Consider the following 21,394-nt stretch of genomic DNA (forward strand, 5'->3'; position numbering starts at 1 on the left):
CAAGTAAATGGCATGCTAAGCCTAGTATAAAATGAACATTCCTCATAATGATGTATATTATCACTTATTAATTATCTAGTATACTAAAATAATGAGTGGTCTCTGTCTGTCTGTGCATTTTGCCGCGCTTTGATGCATCAATCTGATATTTCGGATATAGATAGGTATCGAGAGTGCAATGTTTAACGAGTGGTTATAAAGGTCATCAGAGGTCATGGAGATTTCAAATTTTAAACTTTGCCAAAAAGCATGCATACAAATTACTTTCCTATAAATCATCAAAGGGGACTAAAACATCAACTATCAGTGCAGAAATTTGTCCTACAATTTTACATCTTTGATAGATTTTTATTTTTCATTTTTGCCAATCATCCATACTGCAATGTTGCCACCAATCTTTACTCGACTGACTGCTCATAAAGGTGATAGTGAAAACAATTAATTCCCAAAGATCACCTGCAACTAATGCCTGAAGCCCAATTAGCTTGATTTCTCATGAAATTCCTGAGAAAAAAGGCTTCAAAAATAACTTGTTTCCCAGTATTATTTTGTAATTTAATCCATAAAAGTGAACCGTCATAATTTACACCCACACAAACACAACACATAATATATTTAATTCAATGAATTTGACCTATCTGTGTACTTACCTGTTTGATAATGCAATCTCCATCTGAGTAGGTTTTGCTGACTAAAGCATCTGCCAGGTTCATTCTCTCGTATGGCTAATTAGAATTGGACAAGAGGAACGAAAGCAATGTGATTAATTCCATATTATAAAAACTTATTCCATATTTGATACCACTTCATCCTTCTTCAAATGTCTTTATAAAGTCATGACAATAAATGTTCTATCCTTAATACAAAAGATCTTTCAAGAATCAGTAATATTAACTCTATGAACTCTTTAGTTATCATATCTATTAATTAGTATTACAGTACATTTTGGACTTATGTTCACATAAACACCAACATTGATCATAGATGGATTTTGTCTCTTTTTCCATCCTGTTAATCTTTGTTCATCACTCTCAGTCCACTCAGCTTTAAAGATGCACTCATTAAAACACCAGATTACCAGGAAATGTAATTTACAGAAACTGTCCACAGGCACAGTGATAGTTTACATTGCATTAGTTTATCATTGTATCATTAACCTTCTCTCTTCTCTTTTAAGGTATTATTATTGCCTTAATTAAGCTTTTCAACAGTAAATCAATACATGATGCAAGTCAAAGATCTGAAATGAACCTTTCAGTAAATTTGATTCATGCCGTAAGAAAGAAATCTAATTGTTTAAATTGATTCTTCTGTAAGTTCTGTTTTCAACAACATTAGGAAGAGGTCTATGTTTACCAATAGATGTCTGATTTGCAATCACTGTCTATGCCAGAGGCACAATCTCTTTGCTTGTGTGCAGAAAGTGAAATGTCACATATATTATCAAAGGCATTTAGGCCACATTAGTTTGTAATTGAAGAATATCTATGTCAATAATCAAATACAGGTATTGGGTGATAAACACTAGGTTCTAGTACAGATTTATGTTCAGGAATTATATGCAAAATGTCATACACAGAATGATTGTTTGAAATGTTTAGGGATGTTTTTATTTTCAAATTTATGAAAATAACTGTTTTCACACATGTAATGTAACACATTTCAATGTTGGGCAGTATCACATGACACTCTAAAGTGAAATTTTAGTATCTTATGCTATTGTTCTGTCTCCTCCTACCTCTAAAGATTTCAGCATTGATACACCATCCAGAAGAGTTTCATACATTTTCCTCTTCTTTGCAGCATTCTTGAGTACTATTCTCCTGAAGGATTTTCTGTCCTGTTTGAATACAAAACAAAATGTAAATATCATAAATATTGGTTCCATGTTTTGTTCAAATCTGATGAGTATAATATTGTACATGATTTGCATACTGTTCCTGAACCTGCTGATGCACCAAGTTAGCTCAAGTTGATCAATTTGAAAGTTCAAAGCCTCAAAACATATGACATCATGATAGTATATGATTACTTGCATTAAGCTTGAAAAAGTCCATGCTAAGTTTGCCGTCACATATTTTCAAAAAACAAGCGAGACAACAATTTCACTATTCATCAAATGATGTGGGTGTTAAATAGGACTCTGAAAATGTAAAACTGTGTTTTTACTGTTATTTTATTGGCAGAATTTAAATAATGAATTAAAAGTGCGGGCACTCAAATGAAGTGTGGGCGGACAACAGGAAACTCGGATACCCTTATGTTGTCTGTTTAGACTAGAGCCGTAAGTTTTCCGTGATACCAAAAATGGACAAATTTCACGGAATCGGAGGTAGAAAACAGGATTTCATATATAAAATTGAAATAATTGAAAAAAGTGAATAAAATACAAAGAATGTATTTTGTAATATGTGACATGATCAAGGGGAATGAGTCACATGTCGACCCTGGTCGAAAATGAGTTTTACTTATGTTTCTAAAGAGGACATTTAGAGCTTTCAGAAACTGAAAACCCCACATGGATACGACTTTTCTTTGTGAAGTTACGTCAATTTATCAATCGCTGAAAACAATATAAAACAAAAGGTTTTTAACACTTTCTTTACCAATATCTTAAAATCAATATTAGCGACATCCGACTCATCTCCCTTGATCGTGTCACATATATATTTATTAAACTTCTTGTAAAACGGACAAAACATGGTAAAACGGACAAAACACGGAAAGCCACAAGAAAACGGAAAAACACAGAAAGTGAGATATTGACAAAACGAAATTTCAAAAGTAGAATACGGAAAACTTCTGGCTTTAGTTTAGTCTATTTGATTACTTTAAGAAAAAGTTATTAAAACAGGATGACTTTCATACATTAGCACTCACATACAGTTACAATACAATGCATATTGTTTTCAAGACACATGCATGTAAATTTCAGTTGCACCTGAATATTACATCAAAGTGGCATACATATTCAATACCTATGATTTCATTTCCATCTTCAGAAGAGAAGTTTAAACTTCACAATGATGAAATGTATACTACCACAAAATATAAACATCCCATATGTTCATCATTTTTGAAGTACTTGGAACATGCTTTCGGGAAGATGTTCAATCAAGTTGAATACCTTACCCAGGCTGTTTGCAGCAAGTAATTTATCATTTCAATCTTTCATAGTCAATGCAGTGACACACAGAGATTGCATAGATCACTAGGGACAAGCACACTTTACCTTAAAGTGCATTATAAAGCAAAAAAAAAGCATAATTTCATGCTGCCAGTTTGGTAAGTACCCATTTCATTCTCAACCATACAAGCACTTGAGATTATATTGAAAAGAGGAAAAGAAAAACACTTTCAGTGTCTGAAGGGCGGGTATTGGCACAGAGGCCAATTTTCTTTTAACATATATTTAATAAGGAATAAGGAATTTGTATTAAAAAAGACTAAAAAAATAATTATTTCTTTAAAATGATCATTACAGCGGAGATTTTTTCCCAAATGGAACCATTTCCATCTACACTGTTTTGAGCATTGATTTTAAATAAACACCAAGTGTGTTGTACTTTTAAATGATTAGATATTGTATACACATGTTGAGTTCAACTGTTTTCCATTTCATTTTGTCCTGATTTGTTTTCCTGAGCCATTTTTGGGTGTTGCCGATAAGACCTACTCCAAGCTCTTAATTTCAGTACTACTGACAAAGCACCCACATTGGCTTAAGGAAGTAGGTGCTGTGTGAAAACAATACAATCACATTTTCTTTATGTTCATCATTATGAGTTCCAGAATTGGACTTTGATCAGTTTTTGCTTGATGAGAAGTGCTTGTGTTGTTAAGTTTTATCTGTTTTAAACAGGATGTTTTGCTTAACTTTATGGGTTATCCAGGAACAATACCGTTCATAAAATAATTGCCAGTTAGAATTAACTAAAGGACGAAGACTTAGCTATGTTTCATTTGACAAAACAGGATAATATTTTTTAATCCTCAAAAATTAGTTTTTCTGGAATAAGTAATAATTCGTAAAAATTCGCAAAAAAGGTTTCTTAATTGCTATGATCAATTTTGCAAAGGGAAATCTGTGTTCAAAGAACCTCAAACACAACAAAATGATCTACCTATCAGTTTGATAAAACCATGTCTCGCATATTTCGCTACATATTATCAATAGCAGCAAGTCTCTTTCCCCCGGGCTCTTTCCCCTTTCCCAAACACAATGACAGTGATCCAAAACCCTCTTTTGTAACCACACATCTGCTGCATAAGTGCAGAATGATATGCTTGATTCTTTGCTGATCCTTAGGCACAGATACATCATATCTCACTTGCTGATTTACAGCACTGAGTCCACCCATTCAACAACAAGACAACAGGGCATGATCTGCAGTACACCAAACCAAATGACAGCCTACAGCCCGATTGATATGATACAGAAAACACTACCTCTGGTCATGACCGTCTTTGCTATTTAGTTGTAACATTTCCAAGTTGTATGCAAAACACTAGAGACATTTGGAACTATGCCTAAGGGAATGTTTCATTTTTCCTTTATTTTCGCTCACTGCAAAAACCTGCATTCATTTCCCCCTGGTATACTTGCTGAACAACCAGTCACATTTTTGAGATATTGCATGAAACTGTTGTAGCATTACTTGTACCTGCGCACACTATACAAAACATTTCAGGTACAGGTAACTGAAAATGAACTGCAGTACCCCTAGAAACCTGTATAATCAAAGTGACATTAAGTTAGCCTATGCAGTAACTCCAATCAAAACAAATTGAAATTGTGTGTAATTTTCTCACTTCCATTTGCCGAATTGATCATAGCTCACTGACCATTTGAACTGATAACAATGAGACCGAGTAACTTACCAATGCCCATATTGCACCAGGTGATGTAGCTACAATGGTTGCAGCCCTTGGTGTGTTGTACATGAGTGCTAGCTCTCCAAAGCTCCCTGCTCCATCATAGGCACCTACTTTATTGCCACCTACAAAGATGTCAAATTTACGCTGCAAATAAAGGTAAACAACATAAAGCACAATTATTTTGAGATGGTTGTTACCATTTTCAAAGCAAAGATCTAGGCTTAAAAAAAAGTTGACTTGCCCTTATCAACCGACATTAATATTCTGAAAAAACAGGGTCACCCTTGTTTTTTTAAATGTCAGATTTTGATATTTTGATTTATAATTTCAAGATATTTGTTTTATTTATGTTTAACTGCGATATAAACAAATTCTGACTTCTGTGTTTGCATTTCATATAAACCCTGTGACTACGTTGAAAACATGCTCTATTTTATATTTTGAAAAGCTATTAGTGATCACAACAAATTTCTGCAAATGATGATCAGAGTATCCAAGGCATTGAATGAAAAATAACACCACCACAACGTTATAAAGTAATTGTCCTATACACACTGTGCAGCTAGTAAAGGAAAACAGACAATAAGTTGCAGCATTACGCATCATGTTGTATTTTGCATAAATGAAAAAATTTAAAAAACTTAAATCGCCCGACCGACCCAGGTGTTAGCACCTAAAGGGCAAGTCAACTATTTCTTTCTTCAAAAATTACACCTGAAAGTAACGTTACGGTACTTCTTCTTCCTTGATGCAAAGGAAAATAGGCATAAAGGTTAGCTTCATGTGGCACGATTCATAAATATATTTCAAACATTATATTTTACTTTTTATCAAGTTTTTCTAATGTGCTTTTACAGTGTGTTCTGTAGATAGTCGCATGTTGTAACCAGATGCAAGCGGGAAGGATAGGAGGAATTATTGGGCAATTCAGAAATGTGTGACATCATCAAGTGAAGCACTCTGTACACACTCCTAAGTAATGAATCAAATTCACATTTCATACATGTGTAAGTCCTGGTCTTAAGTCAGGCAGATAGAGACACATACAAATCCTAATGTTTTAATTACTTTTTCCTGAGAGCAATCATTCCACCAATATTCCTGTATTGCACCATTCAAAATTGAGTGTTATTAAAGCTCCTAGCTCAAGCCTCCCTACGAAGTTATCCTTAGTGAGTTCCTCATTAATGTCAACACTTGATGTCCCATTAAATTGCTATCATCATAATTACCATCGTTGATTGCAAATTACTGTCAGGTTGACTTTCCAATAATTTCAACATTTACATACCCATCCAGGTGATTACACATGCATAATTAAGAACATTGTCTTTATAGTCGGTGAAACTCGAGAACAAGATAATAAACTAATGGGTATCATACCCCAACCGTACCGTATGGTTTCTGCTACAATATATATTTGGCTACTTAATATGTGTATATTAGGAAGGTATTATTATAATCTAACACTCATTGGTAATCATTCATACTGTTAAGAATTTGGGGCAAAACAATGCTATTGTGGGTTGTTATAATATGGTAATACATTCACATTTCATGGATGTAGTCAAATATATAGTACAGGGTATTTGCTTAGCTTAACTCGGTCCCTGGAAATATTAAAATTGTATGCTTTACATGTATATTTACCAATTCATTAACATTTTATGATTCCACACTTCCTGTCACAGAGATGCCATCTCATTTAAAGTACATCAATTAATGCAAAATGTTACTTTCCATGTATATATACATGTACTGACAATCTTATCTCAAAATGTTCAACTTACCCAATGACAATCATGTATAAATTGAATAGATAATCATTGTTACATTAGTAAGAATTCAAATCACTGAAAAATGGAAATCATAATTTATAACCCGACATAAAGCCAAATGTAATAACGGTGAAACAATTTTATTTAACATTTAAAATTACACAAAATTGTGCCCTCGAAATGCAGGAAATGCAAGCCCAAACTGAGAAGTCAGGCAGGTGTCTCATTCATTAAATAATGACAAAATCACTCAATTTTATTGAAATATGTCATACATTTCAATAAACTGAGTCACTTCATGAAGAGCTTCATATTGTTAATACATGTTGGAAAAACTTGAATAACAGACAGAAAGAGGATCTATAGCATAGAGTCAATTATTACAAACTAGCGGGAGACCCGCGCTTCGCGCGGGTCCCCGCTAGTTGAGTAAACGGGAGCGATTAGTACACGGGAGTGGTTAGTAAACATGGTAAACGGTGATGATAATCATGGTGTCTTGGTGTAGATTATTCATCCAGTAGGCCTATAGTAATGACCATGTTAGCTTGATAATCATTTGTTAGCTCCTGTCATATTAAAGAAGCTAAATAACTTTATATCCAGACCTCTGATAATGTTGTTACTCACTCAATCCCTCAGATTTCTTTTGAAACAGCTCGTGACAAAATGGTTGATTTTAACTTTATCCCAACAATCATTAATGTTAGAAGAGGTTGCTAGAAAACGTTTCAATTTCGGGTAAACATGTAAGCAACATGTTTAAAAGTTGCAGCAAAACATTTTAAGCGAGCCCGTGTTAATATTTGCGGAGGTCGCAGAATTTCCAAAATGTGGACTTTCAAGTTCCACTAAGGGGGCTGGCATTTTCTTTGGAAGTGGGGGGTCACAAAAATACTGGGGGGGTCATAGAATTTTCAGACCAAAAATAGGGGGGGTTATAATTTTTTTAACATCCAAAATAGGGGGGGTTATAGAATTAGTAAGGGCTGGTGACTCAAAATTTTCACAGCTGCTAAAGCGCGCATTGTTTAATCTCAAGAATCAAGTGTGCATACAATCTATGCACAATTTTTACACGCTCCGCGCGCCTTCGTTACACTTACAATAAAAAATTTTACGCGCGCCTTCTTTACACTTACAATAAAAATTTTAACGCGCTACACACACTTTCTTCACTAATTAAGTTTTGACGCGCTCCGGGCCTTAGTTCCGGCGATGGATCATTTTTCTTGAGTCTGTGTAGTTGGAAGGGGGGGTCATAAAATTTTTCGATCCGCGATAGGGGGTCGAAAAAATTTGCCCGCGATAGGGGGGGGTCATAAAAAATTGACTCCGGTCACCGACATATTTGGGACCCCCCCTTCCGAAGAAAATGCCAGCCACCTAAAGTGGGCTCACCCACCCCCTATCATTTAATCTTTTCGGGCTATACTGAACAGTTGAACGACTCTGTTGGCTATATTTTAACATTCCATCTGAAAAGTGGACTTTTTTTTGGCAAATCTGTCACCCAATAATTCCCCCCCCCCCCCTTTTCATCAGCTTACACTCAATGATCCCCCCGAAATGGACTCAAGGCCTTTGCTTTGACACAGTTTCCAATTCTGAGGGGACACAGCGGCTAGCCCGCACGGAGCGGGACACGAAGCTGCGTCAAGGCCATCCAAAAAGGACCCGGCAAAAATCTTCCGAGTGTGCCCCACCCCTTCCCAAATTCCTGGATCCGCCACTGTCTCAGAGAAGCAGTCAGTCACGTGCACACCCATGCATACGTAGGCCTACGCGCGGCAAGCCAACATTAAATGCGTCCATACCATGCGCCGCAATGCGCGTGAAACCATGGTGTCGTGTACGCGCAGGTGCGTGACTCGCCACTTACCGCTGCGTGTTGGACACCGCTTGCATATGACGCGCGTTTGCTGTCATGATCTGACCCATAAGGTTATTGACCTCAACGGCCTAGCAACCGAACATTTTTTTTGTTATTTCCATAGTGACTGAATAGTTTTGTAAAAATGAACGTCAGATGGTTTAATGGCAATATGTACCCGATCAATGTACGAATAAATCAGAGCTGAAAGTGAAAGCATCTCGGAGACTGCTTCTGGACAAGATTTAGCGACTTCCTTTTATTTATATAGACATTGTGCACACTCTATGCTAGGCTCATGGAGATAATTTGAAAATATAATTTTGCACAGTGATGAGCATAATTAATTCCAAATTCACCATTTGTCAACGTTTGAATGCATGGAGTGAGTCCCATGGATCAAAGTAAGGCTACTCACCTGTCAATTACATAGAAATTGTCTCCATCATCACCTTGATCTATGATGTGGTCGCCATCAGTTGTCTACAAAAAAATAAGCATTTTAATCATAAATTAAATAAATAAATGTTGGTTATTTTAACGTGCGCTTCGCCTAAACATCAGCACACTTCAATAATTATTCCATTGCCATTAGGATATATATCAGAATCATTTCTGTTTCACCAAGTCCGCAACTGATACACAGGTACTCTCTAGCCTTAGATTGTAATTACCCCAGCAGCTCCCTATTTTACACCAAGGTGGAGTGAAACAACTGGGAATTAAGCTATCTTGCTCACGGACGCAACACACTGGCCGTGGTAGGGCTCGAACCCGCAACCTTTCGTTTATAAAGCTCGCGCCCTAACTACTAGGCCACCGTGCTTCACATCTGCAAATAAATAAGTCAGATAGCAGAAGCAGGAAAATTAATCTATAGTTTTCATATGACTTAAACAATATTTTGGTACCAAACCCAAATGCCAATTCATTGTCAATCAAAAGCTACAATTTAAATTCCAAAAGTACAAAATACATTTTCACAAGAATCAAGTAATGTGTACAGCGCAATGCCATTTTGAAAGTTGAACATGCCGTGTAAGATGCATGTACATTTTATACACTCCAAAAAGAATTGGCAAAGCTAAATCTCCTTTTTTCAATACTATAAAATTTATTTTCATTTTCATAAAATTCTTATTTCTCTCACACGCCAATAGATGGAATTTACTTTTACACCACACAACTATTGTCTGCATAGCAGAAGAGAAGTTAACACTCTATAATTAATAGATGTGTTAATGTATTGATGCAATGACAGTACACTACATGTAACAGAACATCCATACATTCATTAATAAAGTAGAATGTGTTAAATTTTTGATTTGTCATAAATTCAAATCAATAACTTTAAATTAAGCAGGCCTTGAAAGATAAATTGACAACTGATAGTCAATATTATTAGAGAGGCATGAATCAAAAAATGTCAATTAATAAACTCTCAAGAGACAAATAATACGTTTGTCCATAAATTAACATCATCATCATATAATTACGCTTCAATTCCTCTTGATAATCATAATGGTTAAGTACTGTAGACAGCTATATTGGATATTCAATCACTGGCAATTTCTACAAGTAGATGTTTAATTATCTCATAAACATGTAACTTCCAAACTTAGCAAAATATGAGTTGTAATTCCATGGATCATTGGTACATGTATACACTATTTACAGCATAAATTTCCTTCTTTGCTTCTTTTCATTAATAAGACCAGTGACCTCAGTATGATAGCATTACTTTGCAGAGGAGCTAAAACATATTCAAAATCTTCCTTGAAAAGCATGTTTGACAAAAATTTCATTTTTTGCTTTTAAAAACAGGTTTTTATAGTATTATTAATAGGCCCATAGGAAAAGAAAAAAGAATGAAAAACTAGATGGACTGCGGTTCTCGGATGTTGCGGTTTTCGACGCACAGCGTCGACCATGATGCCTCCACCAAAGGGAGTGATGTGGAAGTCATAAGTTGATACAAAGCTTCAAGCCTAAAAGAGGAGACTGAATTTGACCTTAGATGACACCTGGATGACCCCAAAACAACCTTTCAATGACTCCTGGGTGACCCCAAAATGAACGCCCAAAAATTTGGCTCTAAATGTTGACTGTACCCACCAAGTTTCATGCCGATATAGTAATTATACTAATTTGACCTCAGATGACCCCTGGTGACCCCAAAATGACCTTCCAAAAATTTGGCTCTAAATGTTAACTGAACCCACCAAGTTTCATGCCCATGCAATAGCTTTTACTAATTTGACCTCAGATGACCCCTGGTGACCCCAAAATGACCTTCCAAAAATTGGTTCTACATGTTGACTGTACCCACCAAGTTTTATGCCCATACGACAGTTTTTACTAATCTGACCTCAGATGACCCCTGGATGACCTCAGATGACCCCAAAATGATCTTCCAAAAATTTGGCTCTGAATATTGACTGTACCCACCAAATTTCATGCCCATACGACAGTTTTTACTAATTTGACCTCAGATGACCCCTGGGTGACCCTGGATGACCCCAAAATGACCTTCAAAAAATTAGGCTCTGAATGTTGACTGTACCCTCCAAGTTTCATGCCCATACGACAGTTTTTACTAATTTGACCTCAGATGACCCCTGGGTGACCCCAGATGACCCCAAAATGACCTTCCAAAAATTTGGCTCTAAATGTTGACTGTACCTACCAAGTTTCATGGCCATATGACTATATTTGCTAATTTGACCTCAGATGACCCCTGCATGACCTCAGGAGACCTTGACCCACTAACCAATATAAACTTGTTCTGTCTGGGGTCAAGATGCACCCACCCACCAAGTTTGAGGAACGTATGACCCCTAGTCTCCGAGAAAAGAGGTAAATAAGGAAAATGGGCCCTCTGACCTCAAATGACCTTTTACCTCAGTATATGACCTTGAACCTCACCCAAAAAAAAGTAGCCAGAGTTTTTGACCATGACCCACCTATCCTGAAAATCTGAAGTAAATCCGCCCATCCATGCCCGAGATATCGCATCCGGACGGAAGGATGGAAAGACGGAAGCACGGAAGGACGGACATTGCAAAAACAGTATGCCTCGAGGTGGAGGCATAAAAATTCACAACATTATTAAAAAGGAAAAAAAAAACCGATTTGAGACAATGAGGATAAATAAAATAGATTGCTGCACTGAGATGTATTTACGACAAATCAATCAACAATAACCCATCAATGTTAATCTTATCTAGTGATTCCCTAAGCACTGATTACCCTGATTTCCGAGTATGTTAGAGAATCTCCATAAATTTTAAGATAGCCCTTGTTATACGCCACTATTACGCAGTGGGTGGAAGTCACTTAAAATACAGAATGGCTACTCTGTGCTGAATTTGAAGTTGAATTTGAAGTTAGTTATCACCTAAAAATGTCAAAACTTTGCAAGTGACTAATTCATTAGAGTCAACTGCCCTAAAGATTATGTCAGGTGATTGAGTTCTCTAGGAAGAATGTCAAGAACCACTACTCCCTGATACCTTACTCTCATCTGTTAAAAACGTAAGTTTCAAACAGTATTGGGCAGCTATTGGAACTGGGACTCTCTTTATTTGCATTATAACAACACTACTGAGCTGCTCATGTATTTTGTTAGACAATGATGATGGATTTTAAAAATCTCAGTTTAATAACAAATACAGCTTTAAAAATATTCATACATAAAAAGTTGATTTCATAAAGTACTGGAGTATGAAATGTAAATTAAAATTGACAGAGATGACATGTTTTTAAAATCTGCTTGAAGATATATATTAGTATGGAGAGAAAAAAATCTAATAAATTTGAAAGCTTTAATCATATTTTAAATGAGCTACTTATTACTTGTACCAATATGAATCTGGGTTGCATGTAGAAAGCAAGCCAGTTCTGTTTATTACTGGGTGAAGAGCGCTGACAAACATGCAATCAACAACAACTGATTAATTAGATATCATATGCATTCTCAAAATTATCTTGGTTTGTGTTAACCATCATTTTTTTCCCTCCACAATATTTGCCAAAGATTAAGGGATCTAAAATGAGCGTTTATTGCGTTTCGACAGTATTTTTTTATGGCACATGAGAGCACCTCAGACCTATCGAATTGTATTCTGAATACGAAGCATGTCTTTCTGATATCAAATAATTTTCATTTTTGAAAATCACAATATAATACAAATTTTATGACAAATTATAAAATTTGATATTTTTGAATTTTGATATATAACAGTCCTCGAAGTAAATTATATAAATCTTAATGATATATTCTTAAAGTGTATGTAGCAGGGAGGAAAAGCCGACGGTCAATTGAAAATTTTGACCTTTCATATTGAAGATATGGATTTTTTTCCTAAAAAGACCTAATTTTTTTTGGTGTTTTGGGAAAAAAAATCCATATCTTCAATACGAAAGGTCAAAATTTTCAATTGATCGTCGGTTTTTATCCCACCTACATACACTTTGAGTATAAATCATCAGATTTATAAAGTTTACTTCAAGTACTGTTAAATATCAAAAATATCAATTTTTAATGATTTGCCATAAAATGTGTATTAAATTGCAAATTTCAAAAATTCAAAATTATTTGATATCAGAATGACATTCTTCGTATTCAGAATGCAATTCGATATGTCTGATGTGCTCTAATGTCCCAAAATAAATACTGTCCAAACGTTCATACCCCAGCCCTTAAAGATTGCTTGAAAATGATCAGTATAAGGCTAAGCAAGAAGACATAATTACCAATTCTTTGTTAGTTTTCTTTTCAGATATTTTAAACTTCAGTAAATAAGATTTTGGTGATGAAACAGTGTCCAAAGATTCTGCTTGTACCATATCATGCTCATAAAGATATTGCATCTATACGGGATACTTGGATACCGCATGACAAATCGGGCCCATGTCCTTATCAACGTCATGGTTGTCACTGATCTTGTCATCATCAAAATTGACAATTCAAATTTTGCACCATTTTTAACTTTCGTGTCAGGAACAAACAAAAATCTATTTTTCAATATGCAAAATGAATGCACAGGTGCACCTCAACTTTTGGAAGGCACTAATCTGTTGGACAGGTACCCAGTTGGCAACAAGAAAGAAACTTTTAACCATGCACCAGTTGGAGTATTATTCAGCAGACTAAATTGCAACCAATAGCTCTGCAATTTTCATACCAGCCCAACAGCAATGTTACCTACCACGCATTTGATTCAGCTACAAAACCTACAATACAAGAAGCTATGACAGGCTGAGAAACAAATGCTTACCTTTTTCTCAAACATAGCATCTAGCACCTCCTGCATTTGTTGCTGCAAAGATTTTTTTTTTAAAGAAAAAAAAGAAGATGTTAATGTAACTTTATTTACTTTTAACTTTAATAGATCCCTCTTGTCTCTATGAAACAACCCAAGCTGGTTTATAATTTCAAAAATAAAAGTGACATACTCCCAAAACAACATCTCCCTTCCCGTGATTTTGCTCTAAAAAAAAAGTATCAATTTCATCACAAAGAAAAGGCTTTTTCTTTAGGATTCACTAAATTGGTGCCCTCTGTAGTATAGATGTCTTATTGGGGTGCGAAAACGATACAAGTGTTGTAAGAAATTAATGCCAGCACTCATTACATTAACGATGAAGAGGTGTCGTCACTGGACACTCACACTGGTATTTGTATTATCGTTAAGATGACGATGGAGAAGTGTGTAACCATTGCACAGGCTCATAAAACATGACCCACGTAGGTAACCAAAGCCTGTAAGTGCTGCATGGAAAACTAACTTGGCTTTGAGCAGCTTCAGGTTTCCTTACTGCTGAAAAGATGACATGGATCCTATCTTTCCTACAGCAATCAAAACAGCCTTGGCATGTTTAGATATCCATGCTTGATCAAAATTGCTTCACACACGAATTGTGCAATACCAAGTTCTAACATGAATTTTTGCTTTTTTTCCCAGACTTTGTAACTATAAATACAAATGTAATATTTCAGGGTGAATCATTTGAAAGGTTCAGTAATTTAAGATACATATTATGAATTGACACTCTCTTGTCAAAATCACATTCCTGTATGTAACAGTTCATCATAAGTTCATAACTGCCTTTATTTTGGGTGTTTGCAGTAGATTTACCAAGTGTAATCTTCCTCAATTGATACTAATTAAACTGGAATGTTAATTAGTCTAAGTTTGCCACCTGTCTATTAAGCCATATCTCCTGTGGGGAAAGAAATTGACAGGAAATTTCTACTAGATGACCGCAACCATAGTAATATGCTGTTGCATATTTTAAAAGTAATTGATTGCAGCCTAGTGGCACGTTCCAGGACAGCGCCAATGAAAAAGACTTTTACTGTAAAAGCAAGTTCCTCATTTGGCTCAATACTTCAGCTGTCTGGTATATTTAAATTTGGTTCCTTGCAGACACTCTTCTGCATTCCAACACCCTTATCCATTCAACAACACATTCAACTTTAATTAATACTAGAGGAAGTTAAAATGCTTCACATTCTACTGTAGCCCTGTGTTTCCATATTGTATTGCATGATACTCATTTTTACAAGGTTTTTATTTTGACCCATATGCTTTAATGTATAGGTGTTTGAAACTGTAAATAAAAGAAACCGCAGACTGTTCTGAATCAGTTCAAATCACACAAAAATGTTTCACGCCAGACTAATTCACATACAAACATTTCTAGAATAAATGTGAGAACATGTTGGGAAGTCAGTACATCCTTAGACTAGAACATTACATGTAGCCGCAATAATGGGTGAACGTGATGAAGACATTGACAGCGTGTACATGTACTGTTTACTTTATTGAACAAGGAGAGGAAATAACGGCATCATCCTAAAGACAATATATAGCTATGTAACTACCTGAATCTTGAGCCGCAGGCAATACAAGCTAATTACACAATTGGAATTTGCAGCTCTCTTCAAAACACATGACACATGTTTGTTCAAATTGGTATAGACTCTACAGACCTTCTTCATCAAATGTAATATTTATCATGAGGACAGTAAATCTTGCACTGGGACAGAGAACAATTCCAAATTTCCAATCTCAAGATATTATCGTGCTTTGTGAAATACAATTTCTAAGGACTGCGATAAACAATCAACAAAATCAATTGTTGCGTGATGTGATAGCGTTTGAATATGACAGTTATTTCGCTGTTATTTTGCTGCTAGCTATAATCTGTCATACCAATTTAATATTCTTATTGAACTTGATTGATCTTATTTAATACACTTAGTCAATCATAACTGTAGATAAAATTCTAGTTATTTTAATTCCTTTAAAAGAAATGACTCTTCATTCCGAAGCAAATTTGTTGTGAAAACAGTATTATGCTATCAATAATTTTCATCACATCAACATGAACGAAGAATCGAAGATATTCCCAGAAATCAATTTTTTAAAAATCATTTTCTTTTCATCTGAAAAGAAAGACATAATCTATCAAGAGATTGAGTTTCCATCCCCACAGAACTCTATGTGTGCAACTGTGCATAGAATCATAGAATATGGTAAGGCATGTAGTAAATTAGCATGCTACATCATCATGTTCATGCAGCAGTCAAGTCAAATTGGCAATGGCTACCTTATGTTACCTTTTTTGTATCACATGGGCCAAATATCAAGTTTCTTTTTTGGAAATCTGTGTCAGAACATACAAATTTATTTGGATTTTCACAGAAGAATTTTGTGAAAATCCTTGTTTCATGCAAATTTTGGATTTCATATCTTTTTTGCAACACTGAACGGCTGCTATCAGAAGGTAAAGAAGGATCACAAAAGAGAGAGAATGAAGGAAGAAGACACTTGGTACCTCAGGAATCGAACCTTAGACCCCCGGGCTTAGACCACTCCCGTACCAAGCACAAGATCACCGACCATTAGCCACGGGGGTTCGCTGGCCCGGTTTTCCTTGTAAGATTTGTTGTGGTTAGGGTTAAAGTACTCAAACCATGGTCAAACTCAGTACTTCACAAATACATTTTTTGCTTTCTGTAAACAGTACATAAAGCATATAAGCTTTAGGTTTTAAGTTCATTTTAAATTCATCTTGAGTGCTTTTTCTTCTTCAATATCACATCAGGCAGCCACATTCATTTTGTTACCTGCATTGACTATGAATATTATGAACATGAAACGCAGTGGTAGTGCTATTATCCTGGGGAAAATACACTACTAAAAGAGAGATCTCCTATGATGGATATCAAATAGAAGTTTTGCATTTTCAATTTCTCTTGTTTCAAGTTTCAACACATTCAGTTCAGAAAGAAAAGCAGAGAAAACCGACCACAAGGGAGATAAAAACATCCCGCTCGAAATGAAAGGAAATCTGTCACCATCTCTTGAATTTTAATACTTACTTTATCTAGTGCTCTGAAAATAAGAATTTTTTCTACTGCTGCAGCCAACCGTGTTCTCTGCTCATCTGTCTTTGGGAAGACAACCTGAAAAAAACAACGGAAGACAGCATTTAGTAACTCAGTAAAGTGTGTGGGATTCATTATCTAAAGGAATTTCTGTAAATTACAAGAAAAAAGTATTCAACATGTATCAAACACATTGATGCTTGATCCAGAATTTTTCGACTTGTATTATTAGCATACCGTTTTCAACATCATTCTGAAACTGTATGCTTTTTGTTGCAGCACATCATGTTCAATCCATTGCTTCAATTGAGATTTTGATGATTAGGTAAGCTAGAGGAAAAAGTCAGCTACTAGCGGGAGACCCGCTAGTTGAGTAAACGGGAGCGGTTAGTAAACGGGAGTGGTTAGTAAACATGGTAAACAGTGATGATAATCATGGTGTCTTGAGGTAGATTGTTAATCCAATATATAGTAATGATCATGTTAGTTTGATAATCATATGTTAGTTCCTAAGAAGCTAAACTTTAATTAAGTGAATATCCAGACCTGTGATAATGTCGTTACTCACTCAATCCCTTAAGATTTCTTTTGAAACAGCTCGTGACAAAATGGTTGATTTTAACTTTATCCCAACAAACATAAAACATTAATGTTAGAAGAGGTTGCTAGAAAACGTTTCAATTTCGGGTTATAATGGTATAAAAAATGTGAGCAACATGTTTAAAAGTTGCAGCAAAACATTTTAAGCGAGCCCGTGTTGTTAATTGCTAGGCCTACATTATAGCCAGGATTTATTTGTGAGGGCCGCAGAATTTCCAAATTGTGGACTTTCAAGTTCCACTAAAGTGGGCTCACCTCACCCACCCCCTAACATTTACCTTTTCGGGCTATACTGAACAGTTGAACGATTCTGTTGGTTACATTTTAACATTCCCTCTGAAAAGTGGACTTTTTTGCAAATCTGTCACCCAATGACCCCCCTTTTCATCAGCTTACACATAATGATCCCCCGAAATGGCTTCAAGGCCTTTGCTTTGACCAAGTTTCCAATTCTGAGCTGGCTGCACGGCGCGCGACAGAACGGTGCTTCCTGAATCGTGGCCATTCAAAAAGGTGGCGGCAAAAACTTCGAGTGTGCCCCCCCCCCTTCCCAATTCCCAGTTATGTACACACATACACATACTTGTTTGTCTGGGCGTACACATACGTAGGCCTACGCACGGTAAGCCAACAGCATCCATACAATGCTCCGCAAAGCACGTGAAACCATGGTGCCATGTGCGCGCAGGTTCGTGACTCGCCACTTACCGCGCGTGTTGGACACCGCTTGCATTTGACGTGTTTGCTGTCATGACCTGACCCATAAATAAGGTTATTGACCTCAACGGCCTAGAAACCAACCATTTTTTTCCATAGTGATTGAATAGTTTTGCAAAAATGAACGTCAGATGGTTTAATGGCAATATGTACCCGATCAATGTACGAATAAATCAGAGCTGAAAGTGAAAGCATCTCGGAGCCTGCTTCTGGACAAGATTTGGCGACTTCCTTTTAGTTACATAGAATTAGACCCAAAGAGAACCAACATGTTTATGCTCATGGAAGGCAAAATAGTGTACCTCCTGATTATATCGCCATGCCTTTGCAACGCTCAAGCTCATGAATCACTTTCAGGCTCTTGCTGATAAATGCCACAAATACACTATTTTGGCCTACATGCATGACAAGTCAAGATGGCAGATTTACCATACTATGCCAATCTGAGTCAGCTGTCATTGGGTCTAATGTCTTTGAGAGTATCACACTTCATGCATGTCATGATATTCAAACTCAAGTGTCTATGCTAGCCATTTTGTTATCATATCAACCTGATCAAATGTCATCAGATAAATTGTCATTACAAATCCATTAGTGTTTCCTTTGAACAAACACTTATAAAAATGCTACATTTGGGCGAGTTTTTTATAATATTATTGCCAGGGGAAATAATTGTGGTTCATATATAATTTCACCATCAATTACCTTCCATTATAAGATGCAGGTTTTCCCCTTGAATTATCCCCTTCTACTATAATAATTATATTTATCAAGTGTCACTCTCTTTTTCTATAATTTTGATTTCTCCAGGGTAATTCAACTTGTCATCCATAGTTCCTGCCACTGACCCATTTCAGAGGTCTCTCTTTTTTTTCAAATATCATATTGGGATGTCAGTAGAGGTGTTATCGACACATGATTTCTAATGGCAACACTTCGTCTGAGAAAAAAATACGACAGCGACATGTTTCGACACTCGTAATGAGATCCAAAAATGCTGAAAAAAGTCCATAGATAAGCTTAAAATCATGCCGATATGAGTTGCGATCGCCAACTTCCGGTGTAAACATACTTCCTGGTTCCGCTCAACTTCGGGAGGTAATTTTTGACTTTCCGATGAAAACATGATCGTACAGTATGCTTATTTGGACAAAATAGCATGGAATTTTCATTTTTTTTCATTTTTGATATGTGTCGTAAAGTGTCGAAAAGGGACAGTTTATTTTGACATGTTGGATTGAGGGTCATGTCGACGATAATATGACACATACAACAATTATCAATAACACATTTAGATGTCAGTCTAACTTAACTCTAACGCCCTAGCTGCTTTTTGGCGAGGGGAAAGGAAAGAAGGAAGGAAGAAAGAAGAAGAGAAAACTTTTGTTTGTTTGTTTGTTCATTCTTTCATTAGTTCAGATTTAATCATACTTTTCTTTCACACATTCATGTGTTTTATGCATCTCTAGTCAATCATGCAATTTTCACAAAACAAAAAGGATTTCTTCATTCACAGCCAGAACATTGGTTCTCAAATCATGTTTAGGTACGCTTTGTTTCAAAATAAGAACATGGAAAGTCAACATCTTGAATAAAGTGAGTGCTTACACTGACTCAACAAGACTTGATTTTTGCCTACAGCTAAATCCAATCACCCAATTTGGAATTGGACAGGTATGCTTGGTGAATATTGTAACGGGACCGAGCTTGCCCCTAATACTTTTATAAACGACTGGTGGAGAAGACTAGCCTTCTAAACATACAAGTGGTAGCGTAGTATCAAAGACTAGAATTCTCCCCAAGACATGTTGAATCAGTGATGCATGAAAGGAGAAGTAACAGGTAAAAATGAGACTTGACAATTCTGTTTTATATGTGCTTCTTTTGTTATATCTTGTATTGTTATTTTGCTTTCATATTTGTCTTATCACATCACAATTCATAAATACAAGTAAACACTGGTAAATACACAATCTCTGTTGTTGATCATGACGATCCAGTTGTAACGGGACCAAGCTTGCCCCTAATACTTTTATAAACGACTGGTGGAGAAGACTAGCCTTCTAAACATACAAGTGGTAGCGTAGTATCAAAGACTAGAATTCTCCCCAAGACATGTTGAATCAGTGATGCATGAAAGGAGAACAGGTAAAAAATGAGACTTGACAATTCTGTTTTATATGTGCTTCTTTTGTTATATCTTGTATTGTTATTTTGCTTTCATATTTGTCTTATCACATCACAATTCATAAATACAAGTAAACACTGGTAAATACACAATCTCTGTTGTTGATCATGACGATATTTCCTTATTTAGGCCTATCTCTTTTAAATCCAAATAAATTACCAATAAATGCTGCCGAAAAGTATATAGGCCTACTATCTGCTTGAATAATCAAGAAGCATAAAAATACAATTTAATCAACAGAATCTCTCATCACATGACATAGTCATAGGCTAGGCCAAGGCCTAGTAGGCCTACTACAGAGTATCCATGCCTGTACACCAAATCTGAGCTTGCCATGCAACAATGAATGCACATAAATACAGTGCATAATTTTCCATTGGACTTGTGCATGTGTGCGGCAAGTCACTTGCCCAAATTAGGCATAGGCGCTAGGCCAAATCACCGGAGTGTATTACTGTATAACCACCCTGGTGTTGCCACTATTGTGGTAGCCAAGCTGCCCCTAGCTCAATCTGAGCTCCTGAGTAGGGCGATTTGCTTTGGTTGGCAGTGCGTACCCTGTGGTTTCCCTTTCAGGGTTCGTGGGTGGACTAATTGTCCACCAAGCAATCTGATTAAATTTGCGCGTGCACGGCCTTTTATGCTCTCCTGAACGCGTTCATGGAACCTTTTGGCGGCTGCGTTCAAAGCGTAAGCTCCGTTACTATGGATATCGCGCAGTCACTCCGCGTCAGGCGCTCACTTTCGAAAAGATTTTGAGCATGACGAAATCAACAATTTAATAACTAGAACAATTGCTAAAGTGTTTCTAAATCAGGAATCAAACTGATGACCCCCTTTTTGACCATGTAAAACATAAAAATACTCAAAAATATCTTAAAATTCTACATCCTTAAACAATTACATCTTAAATAATCCAAAGTTTGATCAACAAAAGTCGTTTTAAGGAAATTTACAATTTT

At 36.1% G+C, this 21,394-nt stretch overlaps 1 protein-coding gene across 1 annotated transcript in view; it reads right to left on the reverse strand.

Annotated features, from left to right (window-relative positions):
- Positions 1-21,394, reverse strand: part of LOC140148954 (cAMP-dependent protein kinase type II regulatory subunit-like) — an 87,414-nt gene that overhangs the window by 17,113 nt on the left and 48,907 nt on the right. The window contains exons 4-10 of the mRNA XM_072171064.1: positions 16,922-17,005; positions 13,809-13,850; positions 8,948-9,012; position 8,812; positions 4,882-5,022; positions 1,739-1,840; positions 651-725 (exon numbers count right to left, since the gene is read on the reverse strand). Coding sequence (XP_072027165.1) covers positions 651-725; positions 1,739-1,840; positions 4,882-5,022; position 8,812; positions 8,948-9,012; positions 13,809-13,850; positions 16,922-17,005 — 510 coding nt within the window. The remainder of the gene's footprint in view (positions 1-650; positions 726-1,738; positions 1,841-4,881; positions 5,023-8,811; positions 8,813-8,947; positions 9,013-13,808; positions 13,851-16,921; positions 17,006-21,394) is intronic.

Source organism: Amphiura filiformis, chromosome 3 (assembly GCF_039555335.1).
Source record: "Amphiura filiformis chromosome 3, Afil_fr2py, whole genome shotgun sequence".
Classification (NCBI taxonomy): Eukaryota; Metazoa; Echinodermata; class Ophiuroidea; order Amphilepidida; family Amphiuridae; genus Amphiura; species Amphiura filiformis.